Below are 23,230 nucleotides of genomic sequence, written 5' to 3' on the forward strand. Positions count from 1 at the left end.
CCCCCCCCCCCCCACACAGGTGGGTGCACTAGTTTTGACCCAAGCTGTCTGCTCTAGTTGAGCAGGGAGGCATGCTCTACTGCACCCCAGCTTCTGGCCTAGGACACTGGAATCATGTAGCTGCAATTCCAAAATCAGAAGTGAATGTCTGTTCACTTGTTTATCTGTTCAATCTATAAATCTTAGACTAACCTGTGAAGAATCAACTGATTCAGCCTCGGGCTTTTTGACTGTTTGTACTTAACTTTGCTATTTCTAGACTGCTAGGCTAAGTTAGTTTAAATCAGTGGAAGTTAGCTGAATTCAGTGGGGGTCAATGTTTGTTGCTCTATACTAGGGGTGGGCAATTATTTTGGGCAGAGGGACACTTACTGAGTTTTGGCAAGCCCTCGAGGGCCACATGGCATGCAGCCAGGGGCAGATAAGTATTCATTTTCTAAATTTTTCAGGGGCCCCGCGGGCCAGATAGAATGGCCTGGCAGGCTGTATCCAGTCCATGGGCTGCATTTTGCCCACCCCTGCCCTATGCTCTCCTCAAGTGTCATTCCAGTCCCCTTCTTCCTGATCTGCTGCTCTGCTTTCTGCCCAGCATGCTGCAGGATTGCCTGCCCCCTCCCCCACAATCTGCCACATGCCACACACTAAGATTTGGATGTTTAATTGGATGTGCACTAACACTAATGTTCCAGAAAAGTCTAAAAATAAAGATTGCTCACTGAAGAAAAGTTGGAAAAATACAAGTTTCCAACTTGAAATCCATAATTAATTAGTAGAAAGGACAAAAATATTTCAATACAACTAAAACTTTAAAACGTCTAACTGTGTGTTTTCAGGTTCAATTAAATATAACTTCTGGAACTGCATACATGTTTTGCAACTGTTCTTCTACACATAGCCCTGTACAGCGATTTACTAATGGAAATGGTTAACCTGTCCACATATTATTCAAAGGTTTAAGCTGATTTAATGGTGCATATTCCAGTGCCAAGGATACCATTCTGTGGTGTCATTATTGGGCCTTACTCTGCAGTCCTTCCAGCAAAATCCCTATAGAAGTCAGAACTGATTTGGCCTATTATAGATTAGTACTCAGAATGGGCCAAGCTCAGCTTGGCAACTCAAAGCGGTTCACGGGCCTGATCCAATGCCTACTGAAGCCTGCAGGACTCTTGCTACTTATTACTATAATCAGACTTTTGCAGGAAAAAAGGCCAAATCTACAACTTCCACCCAGCCAAAACTCCCATTTAATATGATGGACTGTAAGATTGTCCTTAAACTAGATAGATACTTTAGTGAAAATACAGAGTACACCAAAAGGATGATTTAAAGTATTGCCTCTTCTGATATATTTTAAACTGATAAACAAAATTTAATATGGTATGGTTTGTATTAGTATTGAACCATTTTTTTCTATTGGAAAAATAAGACAAGGGATTGTTTTTGTACCTAGATCACTTTGTTGAATGGGGTAAAAGATCAAATGCTCAGTACAGGCACTAGGGAAAAACACTACAAATTATTTTGATTGTGGACTCCAAATGAGAAACACTAAGCATTAACAGAGAAGGTCTCTCCAACTACTCTGCTTTGAAGTGCTGATTGTTATTTGGATGTACTGACATGCTGTATCTCAAGTGAAGGTCAGCAGTCAGGATTAACTGATGATACAAGTAGGAGCGTGAAATTGGAATGCAAGATGATAGTCAAGAAACGGTGCTGAACAGCAGTCTCTCAAAATGTCAGCACTTCTAAACAACTGAGACTCAAGCAGGGCCTCTTTTGTTCTGTGTTTGCACAGTACCTAGCACAGTGGGAACCTGGTCTGTGGCTCAAACACTGTACCATAATGCCAACAATATATTATAATAAAAACAAGACAAAATAAAAGAGGCAGCCTTTAGGATGATTGTATACAGAAGTGAGGAGTAATAATTCAAGGGATGAATTGCAGCTTATTAGCTACAGGCATTTCAGAATAAAATAAATCTGAGTTATAGAGAGGTGAAATTTTGATTAATTTTATTTCTAGGCTGACCTTCATTTAGTGTACAGCTGACATGATATGCATGTGGTTTAGTAATGAACAGCTTGAGAGAAGAGAATGTAGTTAGGGTAGGCACTCCTCTGTCATTTTTATTTTATGCACACTACTCTGCACGTAACTTTTCTGAAGAAGAGTCCCAAATCTGGGCTTCAGCTAACATCACTGTTAATTTATCCTTAACTAAACTGAAATTTCATTTGTGTACTGCCTGTGTGTGTCCATGTCAGTCCATTCTCTCATAAGTTTATCATGTTTTTGGCAGTCATAGAAAAAAGGAGTAACTACACAATTTGAAATAGCAGTTTGATCAATACATGTGCAAACATAGTGGATATACAAGCAAATCAATTCTCTTATAAAGGCCAAAACCCATTAACCACAAACACAGCTGCTGCCATTTTTAATGTGTTGTGGAATACCCCCAGCATAGCCACTCAAGCAATACTCCAATGGTGCTTGTGGAGTGTGGCTGCTCTAGGTTTCAGGTAGGGGAGAGGGGGGATTTAAATTAGCAAATAAATTTAAGTGGAACCTGGTTACAGGAATTCCACTTCACCTGGATTAGATGCCACACCAGGAAAGTGCTGTAAAAAATCATTAATACCTTCCTAGCAAGAACAAAAACTGAACCTGAATTTCCCATTGCAGTTAGTTGGTGGGTTATGGGCACACTTTAGACATCAGGTGTATCTTTTCCTTTTTCTAAAGATATCTAGGATTTTTTAGTCAGAAGAAATTACTAGTCCAAGAATTATGGCAAAGGACTGATAAACAGATGATTCTTCCCCCATTTCCTGTTTCAAACCCTAAACAATACCGTTTTGGATTTGCTTTTCTCATTATGAGGAACTACGGAGATTTTGTTGGAGGAACTTCCTTTTACTGATTAACTATTCATGCCAGAGAACATTTTATAGCTGTAGCAGGATGTAAAGAAGAGAGAAAGAAACAAAATAAAACAAAAGTGAGACACTAAAACAGAAAAGTCATTTTGCCTGCTTTGGAGCCCTATTGAATAGTCTATTTGAAAATGAAGGCTGCTGGTATTGGACTTCTACTCCACTGAAATTAAAAGAAAACTGTGAGGGTAGCGAAGAAGATTCATTCTGCATAAGGTGAGTTGCAGAAACAGCCAAAAATGACTGCTGACAACTATGACTGAAAACTAAGGAAAACAAAAACATTTAGAAAATATTGTGCAAAAAGCAATACAGAATATACTCATCTCCGATACCAAAAAATTAATAATAATATAATCTTAAAAGAGAAGATCTTCTTATGAAAAGTGGAAACTTTTTTTTTTTGTTGAGCAAAACTGCTTTTCAGTAACGCACCACATCACATTGATTCTTTTTATTACTTTTATTGTTCTGATAGTTGTGTCCCAAACAGGATCAGACACCTCACCATGCCAGCTGCTCTGCAAACATTCAAAATATTTTATCAGCTACTTTTCTCCTTCGTCACAGCTTACCAAGTTAAACTGATCCTTTGCTCATTACCACCAGGGAGGGGCAGTGTGCAGCTAGAAAACACTGCAGGAGTCCTGGAGAGAAACCATCACAGTCACAAAACATTTGCTCATCCTTTATTCTGGAGCCAGGGAAATAATTTGTGCTGCCTTTACCTGGTATGGAATCTTCCTTCAATACAGGAGTAGGCAATCTATGGTCCATGGGGCAGATCTGGCCTGCCAAGCAAATTTCATCCAGCCTGTCAAGCCCAGATACCATCAGAATTTTGGTGATGGGGCAATTTAGTGGCCTTTCTATGGCAGGGGGATTCCGTGATATTCAGTGATGGTCAGGCTGCATACACGGTGGCAGCAATTTGGCACTGGGAAGAAGCAGTGGTAGAGGCTGGGTCAGAAGTGTTGGATGACATCAAATGGAGCCATGTTATCTCTTGGAAAAGGTTGCTGAGTCCTGCTCTAATTCTTCTGGCCAGCAGTTTGGCGAGAGAGTCCATGATCCATACATTCTCTTGACAAGAGCATAGCAGCCAGAGCCTACTTCCCCACAACTGGAAAGTGCAATAAGATTCCCCACTAAGGGAAAGGGGGTTTATTGATCCTTACTCTTTTGCAGGGCAAATATAGTGCCAGCTATGAACTGGCCCTAAATGCAGTCTGACACTCGCATATCTGACAGGCAAGCATAACTATTAGAGGGCTTTTACAAATGTGTTAACTAATTAAACGTTTTCAGAAGTGTATGTGACATTAAGGGAAAATCATCAAATTATTATATTGTAATAAGAAATGGCAAATAATATAATATGTATACATACAAAGAAAGTAAGGGAAGCATGGCTACAGTTTTATAAATGAATTATAAAACTTCCCATCCTGATCCTAGTAAAAGAGTGTTCAACACTCTACTCACAGTGTATTAAATTCCCTTAGAAACTGTAACATCCCTTAAGGCTTAATGTCAGAGTTTGCTGTGCATAAATTTACTGCTGTTGCTATGATCAACTTTGGCAAGTGAAGAAGGAGAGAATCTTATTCCATTTCAGGATAGTAATGAGCAGTCAACACAGGAAAATTCTCATGTACAAAGGATATTCCAACAGGTACTATAAGGAATAGATCATATCTTTTAAAAAATATATATCAAAATGAGATCTTTCTTGGAAAACAAAATATGGACAAAAGTCAACAGGTTACTAAGTGGTTGCACTTAATATAACTTTTACTTCATTCTTTCTTCTGCATGGTTACAGTTACTTAGATTGTGATAGGATTCCCCACCCCAAACCATTCTGATTAATAGAAAGAACTTTGAGTGCAATATCTTCAATTTATAGAGTACTCCCCCCTTCAAATTCATAGAATTAGTTAAGTCTGGAATTCTAACTGTTATTCTATTTAGAAAGTATAGCTGATGTTTTCCAAACTAGTATCATAACAGTGTCCCAAACTTGTAGAGAGACAGAGACAGAGACAGAGAGAAACTATGGGACCACACTATTAAAATACTGGAATCTTCCTATGACTTTGGACAGACATAAATTACTTTATACATTTAAGACAAAAATAAGCTATTCTTAAAGAGAGCTATGAATTTACAGAGCTGGGAACAGATGAGAATATGCCTTTGGATTAACTGATATAATTAGGGATCTCTCTTCTTCTTGTTTTAAGAGATATTCACAGATTATTAAAATTTACTATGATTTTTCTGAATTTAGGAGGTGGAAGACTGATAATAAAACCCCTTTAGATTAGTTACACTTGACATACATTTTCAGAATTTCTACTGAACTGTTCAAGGAAAAATATACCAGTCATCACAGGAACAGGGAGAACTTCAGAAATCATCCAGTTTCCAGTTTAAATATTTCCTCTATCCTGAAATTCTGTATCCCTTTCATCAGTCCTAACTCATATTTTAACAAATCTGGGACAAAATCCTTTGCTAATTTTGTGTTTAAAAATGCATTTCTGCTAGACAGCACACCTGTAGCCCAACAGACTAAAAAAAGTCTCCTGGTTGACAAAAGGTCAAGACAGAAAGGACCGCAGTTTCAGCAGTTTTGATGGCACTTTTAAACTGGGGGTTATTTTGGTATATCCAGTAAAAGAAACATCATGGTTCAGCACAATCCTTTTCCAGGGTTCCCCATAGCAGAATCATTTTGGAAAGAGGCAATGGTATGTAAAATAAGATTAGATTAGGGCCCCTGACATTCACTTTAATATGTGATGGATCTAATCCTCAATCCCAACAATCACATGTCCTACATGCAAAATGCATGATTTTGGGATCAGGGAGAAGATCCCAATTGTGTCTTACTTGCTGCCAAGCAAGATGAAACAAACCACCTGATTGTCAATTGGTGCCAGTAACCAAACCAGTCCCTGGCCCCGGCCAACAGTCATCCAATCATCTCAGTGCATGGGGAGCTATAAAGCACCATGTGCCCCACCCAACTGGACAGCACACAGGGTTTTGACAGGTCCTGGCCAAATGTTCAATTTAAGGCATGATACAAACAAGCCACAAAGTTATACCCTATAATGTGGAATAACTCAAGTGACTTGTTTACCACATTATCATGCCCTAAATTGACCTGCACATGTGGCTGGGTTACTATTTAAAGCAAGATTAACAAACGGTTCCTTAAATGTAACATGCCAGGGGACTAAGTAACAGATTTAGTTTAGATGGTATAAAACTGAACTTTAAGTGTATGATCTCCAGAGCTGCAATTACAGAATCCTGGGTGAGGCACTGAGGCTTTATGTGAGAGTAGAGCATGGTACCTCAGAAAGATACCTAAGTGGCACCATGGTACCAGTGGCATCTCTTGCTCAGTGCATCACAGACAGTTCAAAGCACAAATTGGCCTGATCAGCTACTCATGTGCTCACAGCACAAACCAAACCAATGAGTGATGTCATGGTCATCTTCGAATTTGAAGGACAAACAACAACAGTACATCTCAGAAGGGTAATCAAAAAACCCTGCATGCTAAGTGGAAAGCTACCCAGAGCTAGCCAAAAGGTATCAAATTTATGCTCAAGTTGGTATAAGTCACATTTACTGCACAGTACAGGCATGCACCTGTAGATGCATACCCATACTGCACAGTAATTTTGGTTACTGTGCAGCAAATTGCCACATGTAGATGTGCTCAGTTTGTACTATATACAAGCAGGAACAAAAGTGGTGCTTAGGAGTGTGTTTATGGAGTACCTGTGCTCAAACCTGCACCAGTTTCAAAAGGCAAAATGCATCAGTTCTGGATTCTAAGTCTGTGGGTACCCACAGTAATTTGCCTATATGCATATTACTACAGACATGTTTATTTCAAATTCAGTTTTGAAATTTGCCCCTCACTTTCACATGCGCAGGGACAGCAGGGTCTAACAGTAAGGAGAGAGAGAAGGGACTGCAAGCGGAAGAACTTGGAGGGGGGCAGATGGCAAGGAAATCACCTGAACCCCTTCCCAGATTTATTTTCCCTGCTGTAGCAATGGGAGGGGGACAAATTCAAGGCAAACCTCCAATAATTAGATTCTATTCCTGGAAAATTAAAACAAATTTATAAATTTTCCATATATAGTATCAAATTATTCGGGGGTTATTTTATATTCATGATCATCTTATAATCAAGGAAATACAGTACTTCTTTAAAGAGTCAGGTAACCCTAATGGGAATCTGAAATGTTCATGGCTCAGCTAGTGTACCAGATCCTGATTTTAACAAGGGAAGATGGGGATGAACAAATGTCCATGGTTCGTAGCTTCTGCCTTTTGTGCTAGAATCTAAATGTCAAAAGAGGAAGCTTTCATTAATGTAACTGAGAAGGGGATTTCTGCATAACTGCTATCTTAATATGGAGTCAAATGATGGAGATCTTGAATAAACCAGAATTAAAGTCTGCACATAACAGAAGAACAAAATGCTCTCAACAACTGGAAATACCCAGAAGCTAGCATGAGAGTCTCAATAGCAAGGGGTATGGGGAGAGGTCTCTTAATGATATCATGTTCCAAGCCCAACTGGTGTTGTAAGCCAGTTGTAAGCCAATGTGAAAAGGGTATGACATTTCAGAATAAATTGACTGAGATAGCTGGACAGAATTTCAGGCGGCCTTTCATTCAGTCCCTGAGGATTTTCTTTAGCACATTGTTATCTTTTGATATAAACAAAAGCTTCCTGGTAGCATGCACAACTTAATTTGTTGGTCGTGTGAACCCCATCTATTCCATCTCATACTATGAAGTATGATTTTAGCTTTGTATATCATATGAGTAAACCCTTAAATTGTAATTCCCTTTGACTTCAATCATACCAATTAGACAGAACATTACTCATGAAAATGCCAAGCCTCTCAAGGACAGAGAGGTTAGGAATGCATTTGCTGGGAAGACCAACAGAATATTCCCCTCATAGAATTCTGTTTCTTTACTTTCCAGAGTAACAACAGAGGTCCTGTCATACTCTAAGAAGGGCCTGGGAGACTGTACCAGAGAGGTATGAAATTCATTTTCTTAAGGCCTCTGGCTGAAAGGTACGAGAGCAGTGAGAGAACAAACAATCTAAGAAACCTGGTCACTTTGTCAAACCTAACCAACACACACATTTCCCACAACGATTTGTTACAAAAAAGAATGATACTGCCAGGACTGAATGGCATGGCTTGAGGTGGGCTGCTTTCCAAAAGTTTTTTGCCAAAAGTTTAGGAAAAAAAGGAGACAATATTGTTTACATGACATGAACCTAAAAAGTTGAAGTTGGCCTAGGCTTTAAGCCTACCAGTTAAATTTGAGATGTATGGATGAAGAGTACTATTGAAGAACTAGGAATTATTAATGTTTGAAACAAATAGGAGAAACAGGCCCATTTCAAACAGAAGAAATGGGATGGAGAGATAAGGGAAAAAAAGGAGCAAGTTGTATTATTTTATTCTGCTGTTTAAAATGATTGTGGTTATTACATTAGTTTGTTTTTGACTTATTGGAATGACATTTGCAATATATTGCTTACCTTTACTATAAGCCTTGTTATTAAGATACAATGCACTTGATTCCAAAATTCTTCTAGTTCCATAGGACTGAAGTAGTGGTCATTTCTAAGGTATTTATTCAGATGGCTCAAAGCTGATTTATTAATCCTTTCTAACTCTCCCAACAGTTCAACAAAACTGCATACCAGCTATTCTTCTGAAAATTTACCTAAAGTAAATTTAAAGTAAAGTAAAGCTGAAGTAGTTCACCAGCTTTCATTTTCATTTTCTAAGAGAACTAGCTTCATATAGTTACTTCATGGCCATCGTTTCTAATACCTTGAGGATTTTCTGTTTTCCCAGAAAGAAAATTAGAAGCCAAATATAAATGAATTATTTTTCCATTTATATACAAGTCACATTATACTGAAGTGCTACTGTAAAACAGCGTACACCAGTTATTAGGTGATAAATAAATACAAAGCCAAAACACCTTTATCTTTGTAAGCACTTAACACTATACCTATTTTTTGGCATTGCATAATATTTGCTTTTAAAAATGTAAAAGACTGTCAAACTAAAATATTAGTAGCAAGTTGTATTACATGTTAAAAAACAGATCACATGGTCTATCCAGGCTCTGGAAACATTCATATATCTCCAAAACAAACTCATGTAGGGCCTGGTCTATGATGATAACTGTGAGAGAGAAGTTTATTTTTATAGCCTGTTGCTAAAACAGTAGCTGACTAAAAATAAATCCTGACAAACAATGATACCATTTTCTTTAAAAAGTGTAACAAATACTTTCCATAGATCATCCAAATCAGGATATTAAGGTGAAGAACAGTTTTGTTCGAGGAATAATAAATAAGATAGTATAGTTGTAGCTTTTTGGATAAAGGAAAAAAGTGTTATGCCCTTTTTGATCTTTATTTCAAACAATTTTCAAGGTGCAGATGGAAGGCTTGCTGATCTAGGATTACCTAAATCTACTACAGGCACTTTGAAATATAAGTAGAACATTTCCAGCCCTTTATTTCTCTGGACCAGAGTCCAATTTTAAAAGAAAAGAGTGCATAATTTTATATTAGCACCTCAAATACTTTTTGCTTGAGCTCCTTCATAATCCCAGGAGGAATTCTGGATTTAGTGATGTGTTGTATTCCAAATTATCCATTATCTCCAGTTACATACCATTCTGTCACTTCAATCTCTTAGAGGATCATTATTACCAGAAAAGAGCACTACAGGATAGGAATATCCCCTACCTTCTCAGAGGTAAAGACTAAGGCAAGTAAGCAATTTGGCTATGAATACACATTGCATTTGTCCCTGGACAAGTTGTGTCTACTTTTGTTCTGGAACAGAAATATCCTGGGATTGGCATGTACACACCTTGCCCTTCTAATCAGGGTTCAGTCAGCAAATCAATGGTCTGCTACTTTTCTGCCATTAATTCAATGACAGAAACCCAAGATAACTGTTCAGATGTCCTGGGACAAACTGTTAGTACTACTTACCCCATTAATCCCAGGACAATGGGAATAAATGTCTGAACAATCACACTTTGTCCTGAATAAATGTTATATTCTGAGACAAAGCTATCATGTGTTTGTAGCCTGGGCTGCTCAGCAGCATTTTACTTCTCTAATTACTCCCTTTCAGTCCTGATGATTTAGCGGACTGATTCTTTCACAGGTTTCTCAATTAGAATCTATTTAAGGAATCTGTTGTTTTCTCTAGGAAAGATTTATTTAAGTACTGAGAAATCATTTCTCTAAAAACCATCCCATTATACCATTTTAAGAGTTTTACATGTGGATGAGTATTTGTTGTTTGACTGAATTTGGTGGCATGTTCAGCCCTACTGAACACTGTGCGCTTAACTTCCTTTTAATGATCTGGAGGCCATTAGTGCAGTAGTATTTTTATATTCTGACAGCTTGGGTTTTGTATTCTTCAAAATCTAGTTGTGCTCTTCTCTACTCCAAATTTTTATCCTATGGTTTTTATGTATCCTTTAGATAGGGTTTTTTTTGTTTGTTTGTTTACCTGCTTTACCTGTGGCAGGTTAGTGTGTTAGGTCTATGTTGTGTCAGGGTTGATAGTAGTCTTATGTAGAGTTTAGATTATGGTTTATACGGACTGGTTTGGATAGGGGTGGTCCTGCCTCCAGCAGGGTGTTAGACTAGATGACCTCTGGCGGTCCCTTCCAGCCCTACTTCTCTCTACAACTCTATTCTATTAATTCTATCAAATTCCATCATTGTCAGATGTTCACTGCAATGCATTCTATTTATTTTTTCTTCTAAACTTTTTTCATTTGTGTTTTTATACTTTTTATTCTTAAATAAGTCCCTGTTCTCATTTAATTTCTTCATTTGACACCCAAATTAGTTGAGAGAAACTACCCATGGGTTTTTGTCCTACTCCTGTATTAGTTTATTGGTTATTTGCATTCCACTTTTGCTGGATACATAAATACCATTGTACTATAAATGTCCCCAACAAACTTACATATGCCTCAGGTCCTGCCAGCTTTCCCCCAGCCCTTATTTTAAACACAACCTCAAAACCTTTTGTTTTACATTCTGTTCTATGAAGGTGGAGCCCAAACCCATCTGCAAACATTCCACATCTCCAAACATTGCTCAGTGCTTAATAAAAACTAACATCCCTCTTCTTACACGTGCACAGAAACTGACGTTCCTTTTGCCAAGGCAGACAACAGTATTTAACAGAAAGCTAGCTACTAGGCTTGCGCGAAGCAGCAAGCATCTGCTTCGGATTAGGCCGATTCGAAGATTCGAATCACTGTCCCAATTCGGCCAAATCGGATCTCAAGATTCAGCGCTGCTTCAGAGATCTGACCATAGACTAAACAGACAGCAGTCCTCACCATGCTGGACACAGATGCCTCCAGCTGGTAAGTCTGTTGTGGTGGGCAGAGGGGGGAGGGAGGGACTAGGAGTGGGGGCTATGCCCTGCTGCTGCTTGCTCCCTTCCACCCGGAGCGAGCTGTGCCTGCATTGCACCCCCCTCCCCACCCCTGGCCTGGCTGGGCAAGTGGCAACAGGCCGTAGCCCCTGCTCCCAGCACTGCCGCACCCACATCCCACGCTCCCTCCCCAAGTCCAGGGCCCCCCACCCCGGCTGGGCAGCTTGTCCAAGTCCCAGCCAGAATCCCTCCCTCCCCCATGCCTCTTTCCTACCCTCTCCGCCCACCACAACAGACTAACCAGCTGGAGGCAGCAGTGTCCAGTGTAGTGAGGACTGCTGCCTGTTTACTCTATGGCCGAATCTCCGAAGCGGCACCAAATCTTTTCCAAATCAATTTGGAGGCTTCTGATTCATTTGAGACTTTTTAATTGGTTTCCCGATTCTATTTGGACTCGGAGATTCAGTTGCCGAATCTCCTCTGAATTGAATCAGCTATCGAAGTTTTGCACAGCCCTAAAAAGCTATCACTGAGACTAGAACAAAGCTTTCTAGTCTAAATATATCTTCTGGCACCTCTCTCTTTAGTGCCCTATGCCAGCATTTCTCAACCCATGGGTCATGACCCAAAAGTGGGTTTCAAGAATATATGAAAGGGCCATGAACAACTTTAAAAACTGATTCTCTTTTAAAGGAGAAAAAAAGTGGGAAAACGTGGCTTTTCCCTTGCAGGCTGGCAAAGTTCCAGACTGTGAGAGGCTGCTTGGGGGCCCCCCCCCACACCTTTCCCTGCCCCCTACACTGTGGACTCGGGCATGAGGGTGGAGGGCAGTGGGTCAGGAGTGAGGGGCACTGGGCACTGGGTTGGGACTGGCCTTTGATGTTTACAAAAAAGGTTGAGAACCACTGCCCTATACCACCAGCAGAGAGAAACAAGCTCCTGCAGCCCCCAAAATGACATTTCTCCTTTTGTTTGTATGTAAGGAATGTGTTAGATTTTGAATGCTGAAGCCATAATCCCAAAAATATCAGAAAAGTTTCCCGATATCGACAGACACAACCCTGCTGATTCAGGGTGTGAGGGATGAGAGCACTGGGGAAGTGAGGCTCACAGAACCTTAGAATCTACCTGGCACACAGGTCAGTTTAAGCCAGCCTCAGTAATTATCTGCAGATCAAAGAAGTGGATGGCAACCACACTACCACTCCTTTGGCTCTGTGCATATCCCAGTACAATTTAAAATGTTAACACCTTGAAAGACTTCTCTCTTTCAGAAATGATATGCCACTCCATTGGCATGGTGGGAGGGAGGAAAGACTCCATTCCTCCCTCCCTCCCACCAGCTTGGTGCCGATTCAGAGCCTCCTACATGGTGAGGGAAGAAGGGAGGCAGGGGTGGAAGGGCATCTCCTATGTATTCCAAAGTTTCAGGGAAAGTTTTAAGCGACACTACACATGCCCCTATTGACTTCAGGGAAATAAAAACAAGGCAAGTTAGAAGAAATCAAGCTATCAGATTTCTGCCCCCTAGAGCTGGGGGCAGAAAAATCTCTCTGCTGCTGCCACCTTACACTAACCAGATGCAGTAGCTCAACTTGTTGGGAATCTGTAGCCAGGGGCATTAAAGATTAAGGAGAGCATTTTATAGACAACTCCAGTTGGGATGGATTGAATTGCCTGGTAAAACAATTTATTCCATAATACAGCAGCAGACCACATAATAAAATCCAAATCCCTATTCTAGATACCAGTCTCTTCTAGAATCTGGTAAGCAGCAGTGGGTCCTATCTTTAAAGACCGCACTGGAAACTCACCTAACATGGAAACCGGTCACAAGACAAGATTGCTCCAGATTCCCTAGCAGCTTTTAAACCTAGTGCCATGGGCAAAACAGTATGTGAGATGCAATGTCAAGAAAAACCATTAAGAAGGCAGATATACACATGCAATTTGTAACAGGTTAATATCCATTCATCACCATCTATTTGGTTCATACAGTACACATATTTTCTAAAGTTCTTTGTGTGATCATAATGCAAAATATATATCTGGCATTAGGAGACCAAATGCCAATTGTGCCATTGGTCTAGTAAGGAGGAATAATCTTACAGCTCTCCTAGGGTTTCTAGATTCTTTAGCTTGTCCTAGTCACACAGCTATCTACAGGCATTTCATATATTTCATAGGCATTTTACAGCCACAGTTCACTGAACCGTCATAATATTTTCTCAAGAAGTCAGGACAGAATTTCCTTTATTGTTAGCATGAACTATTTTAGAAACGGCAAAACATTAGACAAACTGTTGAAGTACAGAAATTACAATGACTAGTTAAAACCAGTTTCCCCTTCACTTGTCTAATAATCAACATATCTTAGTAAGACTAGGCAACAAGCTAGCTCCAATTTATCAGAGTATGGATTCTCACTGTCTGCTCAACCCTGCAATGCAAGTCATCATCCAAAATGCTGCTGAAATGCATGTAAGGGAACTCCTATGACATACTGAATACTCTAAAACAGGGGCAACCAATTATTTCAGGAAATACTTAAGTATTTCTGAGGGCAAGGGGAGGGACTTCTGGTGGCAAACGTCAGAGGTCAGGGGGTGGGACTTCTGGTCCCAATACGGTGACCAGGGAGCAGGGCAAGGGTCAAGGGGCAGGGCTACCAATGCGGTCCTCAACAGCTCACCAAAACTCATTAAGTGACCCGAAGAGTGCTGCATGTAGGGGCAAGGAGCACAGCCCATCTGACCCACCTCTATTGCAGGGGATTTGTGCCACAGGCTTGCAGCTCCCACAGTAGAGGCAGGCGGAGCAGGCTGTGCTCCTTGCCCCCACATGCAGCGCTGAATGGAGCTGAGTGACACAGAGTACCAGTGCCTGCATGGGGCACGAGAGCCCATGTCTGCTGCTGCTGCCCACAGGGGACTGCACACCATGTGGGGGTCCACCTCCCCACCCTCCCTCACACACCCATCCTGCCCAGCTGAGCTCCGTGTTCCTGCTGCCTCCCCTAGGCTGCCTCCAGCCCCAGCCCCATGCTGCCTGCCCCCACCCAGCTGCAGCTCCCCCTCAATCTCCACCGCTTCCCTATCTGCTGCCCAAAATGAGTGGGATGCTGGGGAAGCCAAGCAAGTCCCCCCGCCCTGGGGCAGCTGCAGCCCTTCCACCCAAGAGGGTGGGAGTGAGGCACAGTTGGGGGGAGGGTGTATACATGGGTGCTTCACTCCCACTCTTGTGGACGGAAGGGCTGGGCGGGATACAATTCATTGGTGGGTACCTGTGGGCCAAATTAAAGCGTCTAGTGAGCCGCACATCAGGCCCATGCCGTATTTTACCTGTTCCTGCTCTAAAAACGTTTTGTGCTTAAAACCATTAGCTCCAGTCATAAATAGCTTATTGGAAGACTTGAAGACTCAAGTGTATGTGAATCTCAAGTCTCACTAAACACTTGAATTTCATCCAAGAGGCCATCTAAAAGAAAAACTGTTTAAAATAGTCAGTTTACAAGAGAAGAGTCCCTCTTCCAAAAACCCATAGCTTCAATATTAATAAATAAAATAAATTAAAACAAATATTATGGGCAGATTAGTTATTACTGTTTGACATTATGTGGGGAAAAAAGCTGTACAAAGATCTTTTTCATCACTGTGATCTTAAGAACAGAGCTACATATTATAGCAGCAACATATGAGGTGGTATATACAAAGCTGGTGGCACTGCCTACCAGTAAGACTGCTAGCATTTCCTCACTGTAAACACTTTTTTATTTTATTAACATTTCACCAAGCTGGAAAGGGCTAATATTTCCCATGCTGGATGTGTGTGATTTTCTTTTTTTTGGAAATTTTTTGTCAAAAGAGTTCAGCCATTTTCTATGAAAGAGGCTAGGGAAAAATATATTATTTTTTCCAGAAGAATCCTTTTTAAAAGCTTTAGTTCTCTCATGCTTTGGTTGGGTGCATTTAGGATTTGGAAAAGTGTCTCTTGCCCCCCCCCCCGTAAAAATCCATCCAACTTTGGCCAAGTTATAAGCATCTGAAAACAGTAGTACATATAGGATCAGAAGAGACTTCCTAGATTTTAGCAGCAGAATTTCCTGGAGTCTGCTCATGCTTTTTAGGAACTTCCCCTGCAATTACAGCTGTGGGTTGTTGCAAACTGGGCTAGTTCTGAACCATGAGAAATAAAATACTCTGGAGTTTAAAGTGACTTATGGCAGTGGAAGGCAGAGAGAGAGGACAGATATTTTATGGCTAGCCTATTCTTTCACTGGCATTTCCACAGAGCTACACCCTGGCTAGAGTGCAGACTGTCTTACAAAATTACTTGTGTAGACAGTTTTTCTAGTCACCAAACACTAAACTGCAACAACAAACTATATTAAACTATCATGAAGTAGATGACAGCTAATTACTCCTCACCTCATTTGGTGGAACAATAGCAAAAGGCGTGACAATAGCTGCGAGTGGAATCCGAGCCTGTTTGGCCATATCTGAAGAGGCTGGAAAGCAGTATGTTGTACATCGGATGTAACGAGGGCTGGCATTGCCTAAAACAGGCAACAAAAAAACAAGACAAAGCCAAAACTTGATAATGACAACATGAATGTAAGTGAGGATTCATAATGTATATACCCTAACAAGAGATTCTTTGTCTAAGTGAGTTTCTTCCCACTTCTACCTTACTTATTATCAGAGAACTTAAAAGGATCTTGGAAGCTAAACTTCTATATCCCAAAGGTAACGTCTACATTACAAAATGCAATGGTGTGTAAAGCTACTCAAGCTGGCTGGGTACTGGAAGAATTATAGCACATTAGCAAAGCGTGAGTTAAATTTACCCTGTGGAGAACTGCACTAATGTGGTTATACTGCTTCTACCACCCCTGGCTAGCACAGGTATCTCTACCTGGGACGGTATGGTACAGCACAGACAGCCACTGAAAGTCAAGGAGGGCTGGGCATTTAACTTCTTAATCACCCTTTTAAAAATCTCTGCGCGCAACTTTAATTCTTGGTTTCTTCTTTAAAATGTTTTTGTTCAAAACTCCTTGCCTTCAATCCTTGGAATAGACAGAAGTATTTACACCAAATTTCTCCAGAGTTCATCCAAAACAAAAAGAAATAGAGGCTGGTCTAAACAGTATCACAAACTTAATTTACATAAAGAGATTTATAGTTTCAAGTCTTAAGTTAAACATGGACATGGATGTTGAGATACACAAGCACAAGGCACAGCAGTCTGCAGATGCCAGGATGGAAGTGGAGTTATACAAGCAAGCAGAAAGTTAACCCAGAAAGCAATTTTGGACTGTGAAGAGAGATTTTGACTGGAGACTACCAATATGCAACAAGTTAAAGTTATCTGAAGATTTTTTTATTTTGTGTGTGTGGGGGGGGAGGGGTGTCATTTAAAATTTCAGCATGGATGCCTTTAAAATTTCATGTTTCCTCTATTCTTCCTCTCCATATGCATATCTTAAATGCCAAGCTCTTAAAATGGCAGGGGAAGTTGAAGAGAGTTCTTCAATTAAGAATTTTGTCTAAAGTTATTAAGAAGTCATTCAAATATTTTATTTCAAAATTAGACACAGAAAAATACCATCTCTGTATTTTTAATGTTTCATTCTTGTAGCTGAAAAACTGAGTTCCAGGAGTTCCATGGAAGCTACATTAGATCATCTTTGACAAGCCCTTTGTCCCATGGAAAATAGTCAGCCAACCCCATATAAACACAGTGTTTTTAGGATATGCAATTCTTACTAGTTCATATTACTTAAATTACTAATGTGCAAGTTTAACTGTGGATTTTAAGACTCAATGGGTGCTTGCAGACATAAAGAAAACCCCAAAAGAAACAAAAACTGCGCTTCAAACTCAGCAGGATCCTGCACTGAGCCAATGCACATCCAGAAGAGGCAGTGCATTACTTCAGCCTGGCTCACCTGACATCTGTAAAGATAAGCCACTTTAGTGGAGCTTTTTTGGCACTTTTACCTAATAGCTGATGAAATCAGCTTTAGCTAAAAAATGCCAAAAAGTGCCACTGAAGTTCCTTATCTTTACAGAGGCTGCAGAGCCAGGTTGAAGTAACATGCTGATTCCTTCAGTAAAGTGCAGGTTTTGGTTTTTTTAACATTTGCAAGCAGCCAAGATTGTTATTCCTTTAATGACATTTTTGAATGTGCTATTGAAGAAGAGACCCCACACCTTGGGTAAATTCATCAGTACATGAAGGATTCTCTTTGGAGGTCACAAATGTTTCTGCTCTGAATGTTGAGGTTTTTTTGCTCAAGGACTGACAATAGTAAGATCCTGATCCTGAGAAGTGATGAGCATTTCAACCCCCTATGCTGTGGGATGCTCAGACTGTCAGGAAAAGAAAGCCTTAAACTATTACAGAAAAGCCACAATCCTGCAAACACTTATCCGTATGCAGTTAAATTGAAGCCAAAAAATAATGAAACTAATGAAAATATTCAGGCTCATAAAGCTAGTCATACACTGAAGCATTTGCAGGGTCAATGCAGTTGAGTAAAAGGAGTACTCCCATGTTACAAGCTTGCATTTCTCTCACTTGGATGATTTTGTTGTTAGCAACACTGCCATGGAAATAGGGTAATGGTAAACACATTGTTCCAAATTACTACATTTAGTATCATCATTTCTTTTTCATCCTGCATTTCTAACAGTTAACTACTTTAACTAATGGCTTAAAAAGGAAAGCTAGTTATGTTTCACAAACACATATAGACCAACTGGTGCAAAGGAAAATAAACCATTAAGGCTACGTTATAGACTTTCCTTTTATTTATGGCATGAAAAAATACTGTATATTTAATTTTTAGAAGTGCTGCACATCCAAATTCCACTGAAATTAATGGAAGACACAGGACTGTCAGTATTTCTGGAAGTCTATGCATTTGTGTTTTGGTTCCTAGTTACAGAATTCCAAGTTTAAGCATAATGAAAAGATACATTTTCATCTAGTAAAAAGACCAAGTAATGGCACACAGAGTTACCTTGATCTTGCACCACACAATCTGTGGTGACGAGAGGAGGAACTTGACCTCTGATATTTGTAGCATAAGTTTGACCTCCTCTAGAAGCCTTGTCATTTTCAATTACCTGAATCTGGGGAACAAGCAGCAAAGAACAACATGAGAAAGGGCAAGCTATATTTTCATAAAAAGTTTAGTAGTATGCACACCCAATCAACATGATCTACACAGATATGCACAGAAACAGTCTTTCTAATATGTAGATACAACACACAGGTTTCCAAGACATCCACACTCAGAAATCTGTGCACATAGCTGAACATGTTAGCTACTGTTCTATAAGCATGGTTGCTTGTAAGCACTCTATATGCAGGACTCACTGTAGGACCAATCTGTATAAATCTCAAAACACCAGAAACTAATGGCTTGGAAGATAGTGTTAGAGACAGGTTAGCCAGTTGCACAAGTGGAATACTTATGAACAAAGTACACACGTTTAAAATCTGCAATTGCATACAAACAAACTCCCAATTCTGGATCTGATCATCTCAGCCCCTCCAAATCAAACTAGGGGTGACAACTGGGACTCAGGGTTATCTTTGCATCTGCAAAACAATGTTGCCAGCCAATACAGCTCATAACCAAGTGTATGAATAATCCATCAGTTAATATTCTCTTCCTGGCTGTGCTACCTTTCAGTGTTACCAGTCAGGTACAATGGTGCAGAACTTTTGAAAGCAGCCCTATGGCATTCAGCACTATCATTCTTCAGAGTCAGCTTGTCAGGCTGCGTTAAGTTAATTCCTAAGAAGGCAGCAAAGGTAAGCAACCATTTGCTTAAGCCCTATCTAAAACACAAAGTTCCACTAGTTTAAAATTAAATGCAAAGCACTGAACAGATTTCATTACATAGGGGAAGCTCTCTGTGGACAGGTGCACGCACGTTTAAACCTGGTTTACAGCAGCTAAGACTGCACCTATCATTTACTAATAGATGAAGGATTTACAAAGACTGTCAGTCAGAAGCCACAGAGACAAAAAAAACCAAAAACCAAGTTAGTAAGGAACCTATTAATTGTTACCCAAAAAATACTGTAATACTGAGAAAAAAAATAATCATCATCTTGGACAGGTAGCATTTGAACCCTTTCCTAGACTAATTAAACAGAAATGTTACACTTAAACGTCGTATCTGCTCTTCATGTAATTTTTATGTATTGCCTTTTGGTACACAATGGGGTTCCTTGGAGATTTCTCCTCTGTCTTGGCTTACATACCTACTGCTAGCTCTTTGCACCAAGGAAAAAATTATTTACTGTAAAAAAGAGATGATTGTGAGCTATTTACAGACTAGGCTACGTGGAAAATACATTCAGATGGTGCTCAACGGTTAACTGACCTACGCATATCATTATTCTTGGAACTAGTTTTTGACAAAGCACAGATGTTGCTTTCCAGAGATGTTGTTAGAGCACAGATCAACCATTAACATTTGGAAGAAAATATAATCAACACTGGCTGTGCAGAAAAAGTAAAATTTAGCTGGCAAAACCTATTCAACTTGATCACATAAAACACAAGAAAACATGCACATGGTGATACTTCTCATTTTGAATGAGCTCTTTTGCCCTTTACAGAAAGGATCTGGGTCAATGTCTCTTTTAAACATGTCATTCTGATCCTAACTGTGCTGCTAAAATAAACCCTTTAACCTCTTTGAACAGTACTTTCTAAGTCGACGCTGTTTATTCTACTATGGTAATTGAAACAAGACATCAGAACATGCTTTTATACCAGGGATTTTTTATTTTTGTTAATGTGACTGAATATTTTATCTTCCTTCATGAAAATATGGTATCAAATGGTGAGATGCTTAAAGATAATCCATTAAAGGCAATACCTACATTTGCGAGTTATATGAGCAAATGTATTTCTAAGCATGCATTTCAGCTACTTCAGTTACTTAGCCTGAACATCACCTCAAATAAAGGCAAATTGGGTTTTTATAGAAAATAGCAGAGAACCTTTTTCCAGCATTACTTCTGTATTTAGTATTAAACAGTCATTGGATAAAATACATAATTAGTTGTGGGAACAGGGAATGACACTTAAGCAAGTGCCCTCACCACTAGGCTAGTCATACTCTCTCTGCCTAATGACCCTTGAGATCTTCTCTCCTTAGTAGTACAGCATCAAGTGCATATAATGCCTACTCCTAGAGAAGTCATCAACCTGGTGATTAGGGAAGTTTTTAGGAAGGAGTGGAAGTGTTGGCTCACTTCCTAAGCAAATGTTCTAACTGCTGAACTATTACATAAAAGGGGATGTACTACCACCACCACCACATTCTCCTCATCATCCTCCCCCAGCTGTGTGTTAAGTACATCCCACCAGACAGAGCCCCTCAGAAGATTAAAGTAGACACATATTTTGGCTTTGGCCTGCTTTACTAAGTGTAAGCTCAAAGTTCTGCAGGCAAAGCACCTCTGTAATGGCCAGATCTGCAACTCTACACCAATGAGTTAACCAACTTCTGCCAAGCAGGGTATGGTTTTTGCCACCATGCAGCGGCTAGATTAAATCATTCAAGTATGTCAGTGCTTTCCCAGGGTGCACTCCACACTCTGCCAGCCCAGCTGCTGAGTGGAGCTCTATAGAACCTCGAGAGTATCTTGTGCACATATTCTGGCAGCTGCTGCCTGACACCAATATTTCTGGCAGCAGAGATAGGTAAGCGTAGTCACAGCCTAGTTTCTGGAACCATTTTGGGCTTAGGCCTGAGAAAAGCACTAGGCTGCTCAGCCCCATCAAGACTGAGGCAATCTGGGGCAGGCACAGAGATGCAACAGTAGGAGCCTCAGGAACTTTAAAGTCAAAGAAGAAGGTGAACTAGGAATCAGAAGCCTCCAGGATTCAGCAGCAGCTGAACAAAAGTTTCCAGGACTATTTTTTTTATTTAGGCATCTAAATATTGCATAAATTCTAAAAATAACATCATAAAAACAGAACCAGATTCAATAAAGGGTTAGATACTAGGGCTGTGCAAAATTTCAGCAGCGGCTTCATTTCGGAGGCGTTTCACTGCGAAACACCGAAACTGAAATGGAACGGAAGGCTCCAAAACCATCCGAAATGTTTCAGAAAGGTTTCATACGTTTCGGAGGCACCCTCTGGGAAGAGTCTGGCACAGCCTCGCAGCCCTCCTTTTAAAAAGTTGGGAGGCTGGGGCCAGAGCCAGACAGGGCAGCCATGGGGGCTTCTTGCGCAGCTTCCCACATCTGGGGCAGAGGCAGGCACAGCTGGGGGAGCCACGGGAGAAGCCATCCCATGGCTGCCCTGCTCAGCCTCAGCCTCAGCCTCTCAGCACTTTAAAAAAAAACAACAAAACAAAAAAAACCCCACATTCACTGGCTGCAGCAGCGGCACTGGGGCCTCTGAGGGCACATGGCAGAGCCGCCCTGCACAGCGCGGGGATCGCCCCTCCCCACTTGGCACCCACACCACAGCTGTCCCATCGCGCGGGTGCAGTGCTGCTTGGCAGGGCGTCGCGTGCTGTCTGGGAGCTGGGGAGGCTCCACCTCTCGGCAGGAGCCCCGCACTGCTCAGCCCCCGTGGCCCCAGCTCCCAGACAGTGCACAGCACCCTGCCGAGCCACATTGCATCTGCACCATGGGGCAGCTATCATGTGGGTGCCAGGTTGGGGGGGCGATCCCCACTGCCCCCAACTGTTCCACATTGCACAAGGGGACTCTGCCACAAGCCCTCAGAGGCCCTGATGGCCACTGCTGCAGCCAGTCATTGTCAGCCTTTTTTTTTTTAAGTACCAGGAAGCTGGGCCCGGGTGCAAGATGGGGCCAGGCAGGGCAGCCATGGGGGCTTCTCCCATGGCTCCCCCAACCTGGGAAGAGGCAGGCACAGCCGGAGAAGCCATGGAAGAACTTGCAGCTGCCAGCTGTGCCAGTCTCTCCCTGGCCGATGCAAATCAGCGCCAACACAGCGTCAAAACTCCAAACAGATTCAGCCGAATCGAAACAGAATAGTGATCCAAAACAGTGAAATGAATCACTGTCCTCCGAAACCGAAACGAAACATAGCTGTTTCACACAGCCCTATTAGACACCTAAAGTAGATCTTTTTGGAGAAACAAGAGATGGTTATTTGTTGGCTTTTCAAGTAGAAATAATGTGGATGAAGCCCTAGGTATTGATCAGGTACTTCCCAAAGGGAAACATATTGTGTAATATTATCACATTAAGAAAGACTGAATGATATGCTCAAAAAAATAGTAGTAAGGCTGAACACTGCTGTTACATTATACCCTACAGAAAAGATTTTCCTCCAGATAGAGAATTCCACATAATTATAAATATATCCTATAAATCATTTTTAAACAAAAAGAAAAATGACCAACAAATGACAGTAAAATAAAACAAGAAACGTTAACTTTTACAATTTCTGCCAGCACAAAATGTTCTTATGAAAAGCAGTTCACTGCTAGAAGTCCCATATTACTTACTGGGCTTGGAATGGAATCAGGATCAAGCTTCTTCTGCTGTGGACCTGCAAGTTGGCCTGGACCACCAGGAAAAGCACCAGGATAAGAGAGCTGAGATCCTGCCATCTGAGGGCCATAGTTCGCTGCAGCATTACAAAAAAAAGTCATTGACAAATTTTCATCAATGCAACACGAAGTTCTTTCAGAGTTCTTTCAGATGTCTGAATCTGCCTTTTCCATCAAAGTGCCAGTGAAATCAATAGATTTTGGCCCTTTTATTTTATT

At 40.8% G+C, this 23,230-nt stretch overlaps 1 protein-coding gene across 2 annotated transcripts in view; it reads right to left on the minus strand.

Annotated features, from left to right (window-relative positions):
• The window catches only part of SEC24D (SEC24 homolog D, COPII coat complex component), an 86,990-nt gene that overhangs the window by 52,245 nt on the left and 11,515 nt on the right, over positions 1 to 23,230 (minus strand). The window contains exons 5-8 of one of the 2 annotated variants that reach the window (XM_019522028.1): positions 22,967 to 23,088; positions 18,472 to 18,583; positions 17,660 to 17,770; positions 15,872 to 15,999 (exon numbers count right to left, since the gene is read on the minus strand). In XM_019522028.1, coding sequence (XP_019377573.1) covers positions 15,872 to 15,999; positions 17,660 to 17,770; positions 18,472 to 18,583; positions 22,967 to 23,088 — 473 coding nt within the window. The remainder of the gene's footprint in view (positions 1 to 15,871; positions 16,000 to 17,659; positions 17,771 to 18,471; positions 18,584 to 22,966; positions 23,089 to 23,230) is intronic. The other variant, XM_019522029.1, reaches the window with a different exon arrangement.

The sequence above is a fragment of the Gavialis gangeticus genome, unplaced genomic scaffold (assembly GCF_001723915.1).
Source record: "Gavialis gangeticus isolate Ggan-Ray unplaced genomic scaffold, GavGan_comp1, whole genome shotgun sequence".
NCBI lineage: Eukaryota > Metazoa > Chordata > Crocodylia > Gavialidae > Gavialis > Gavialis gangeticus.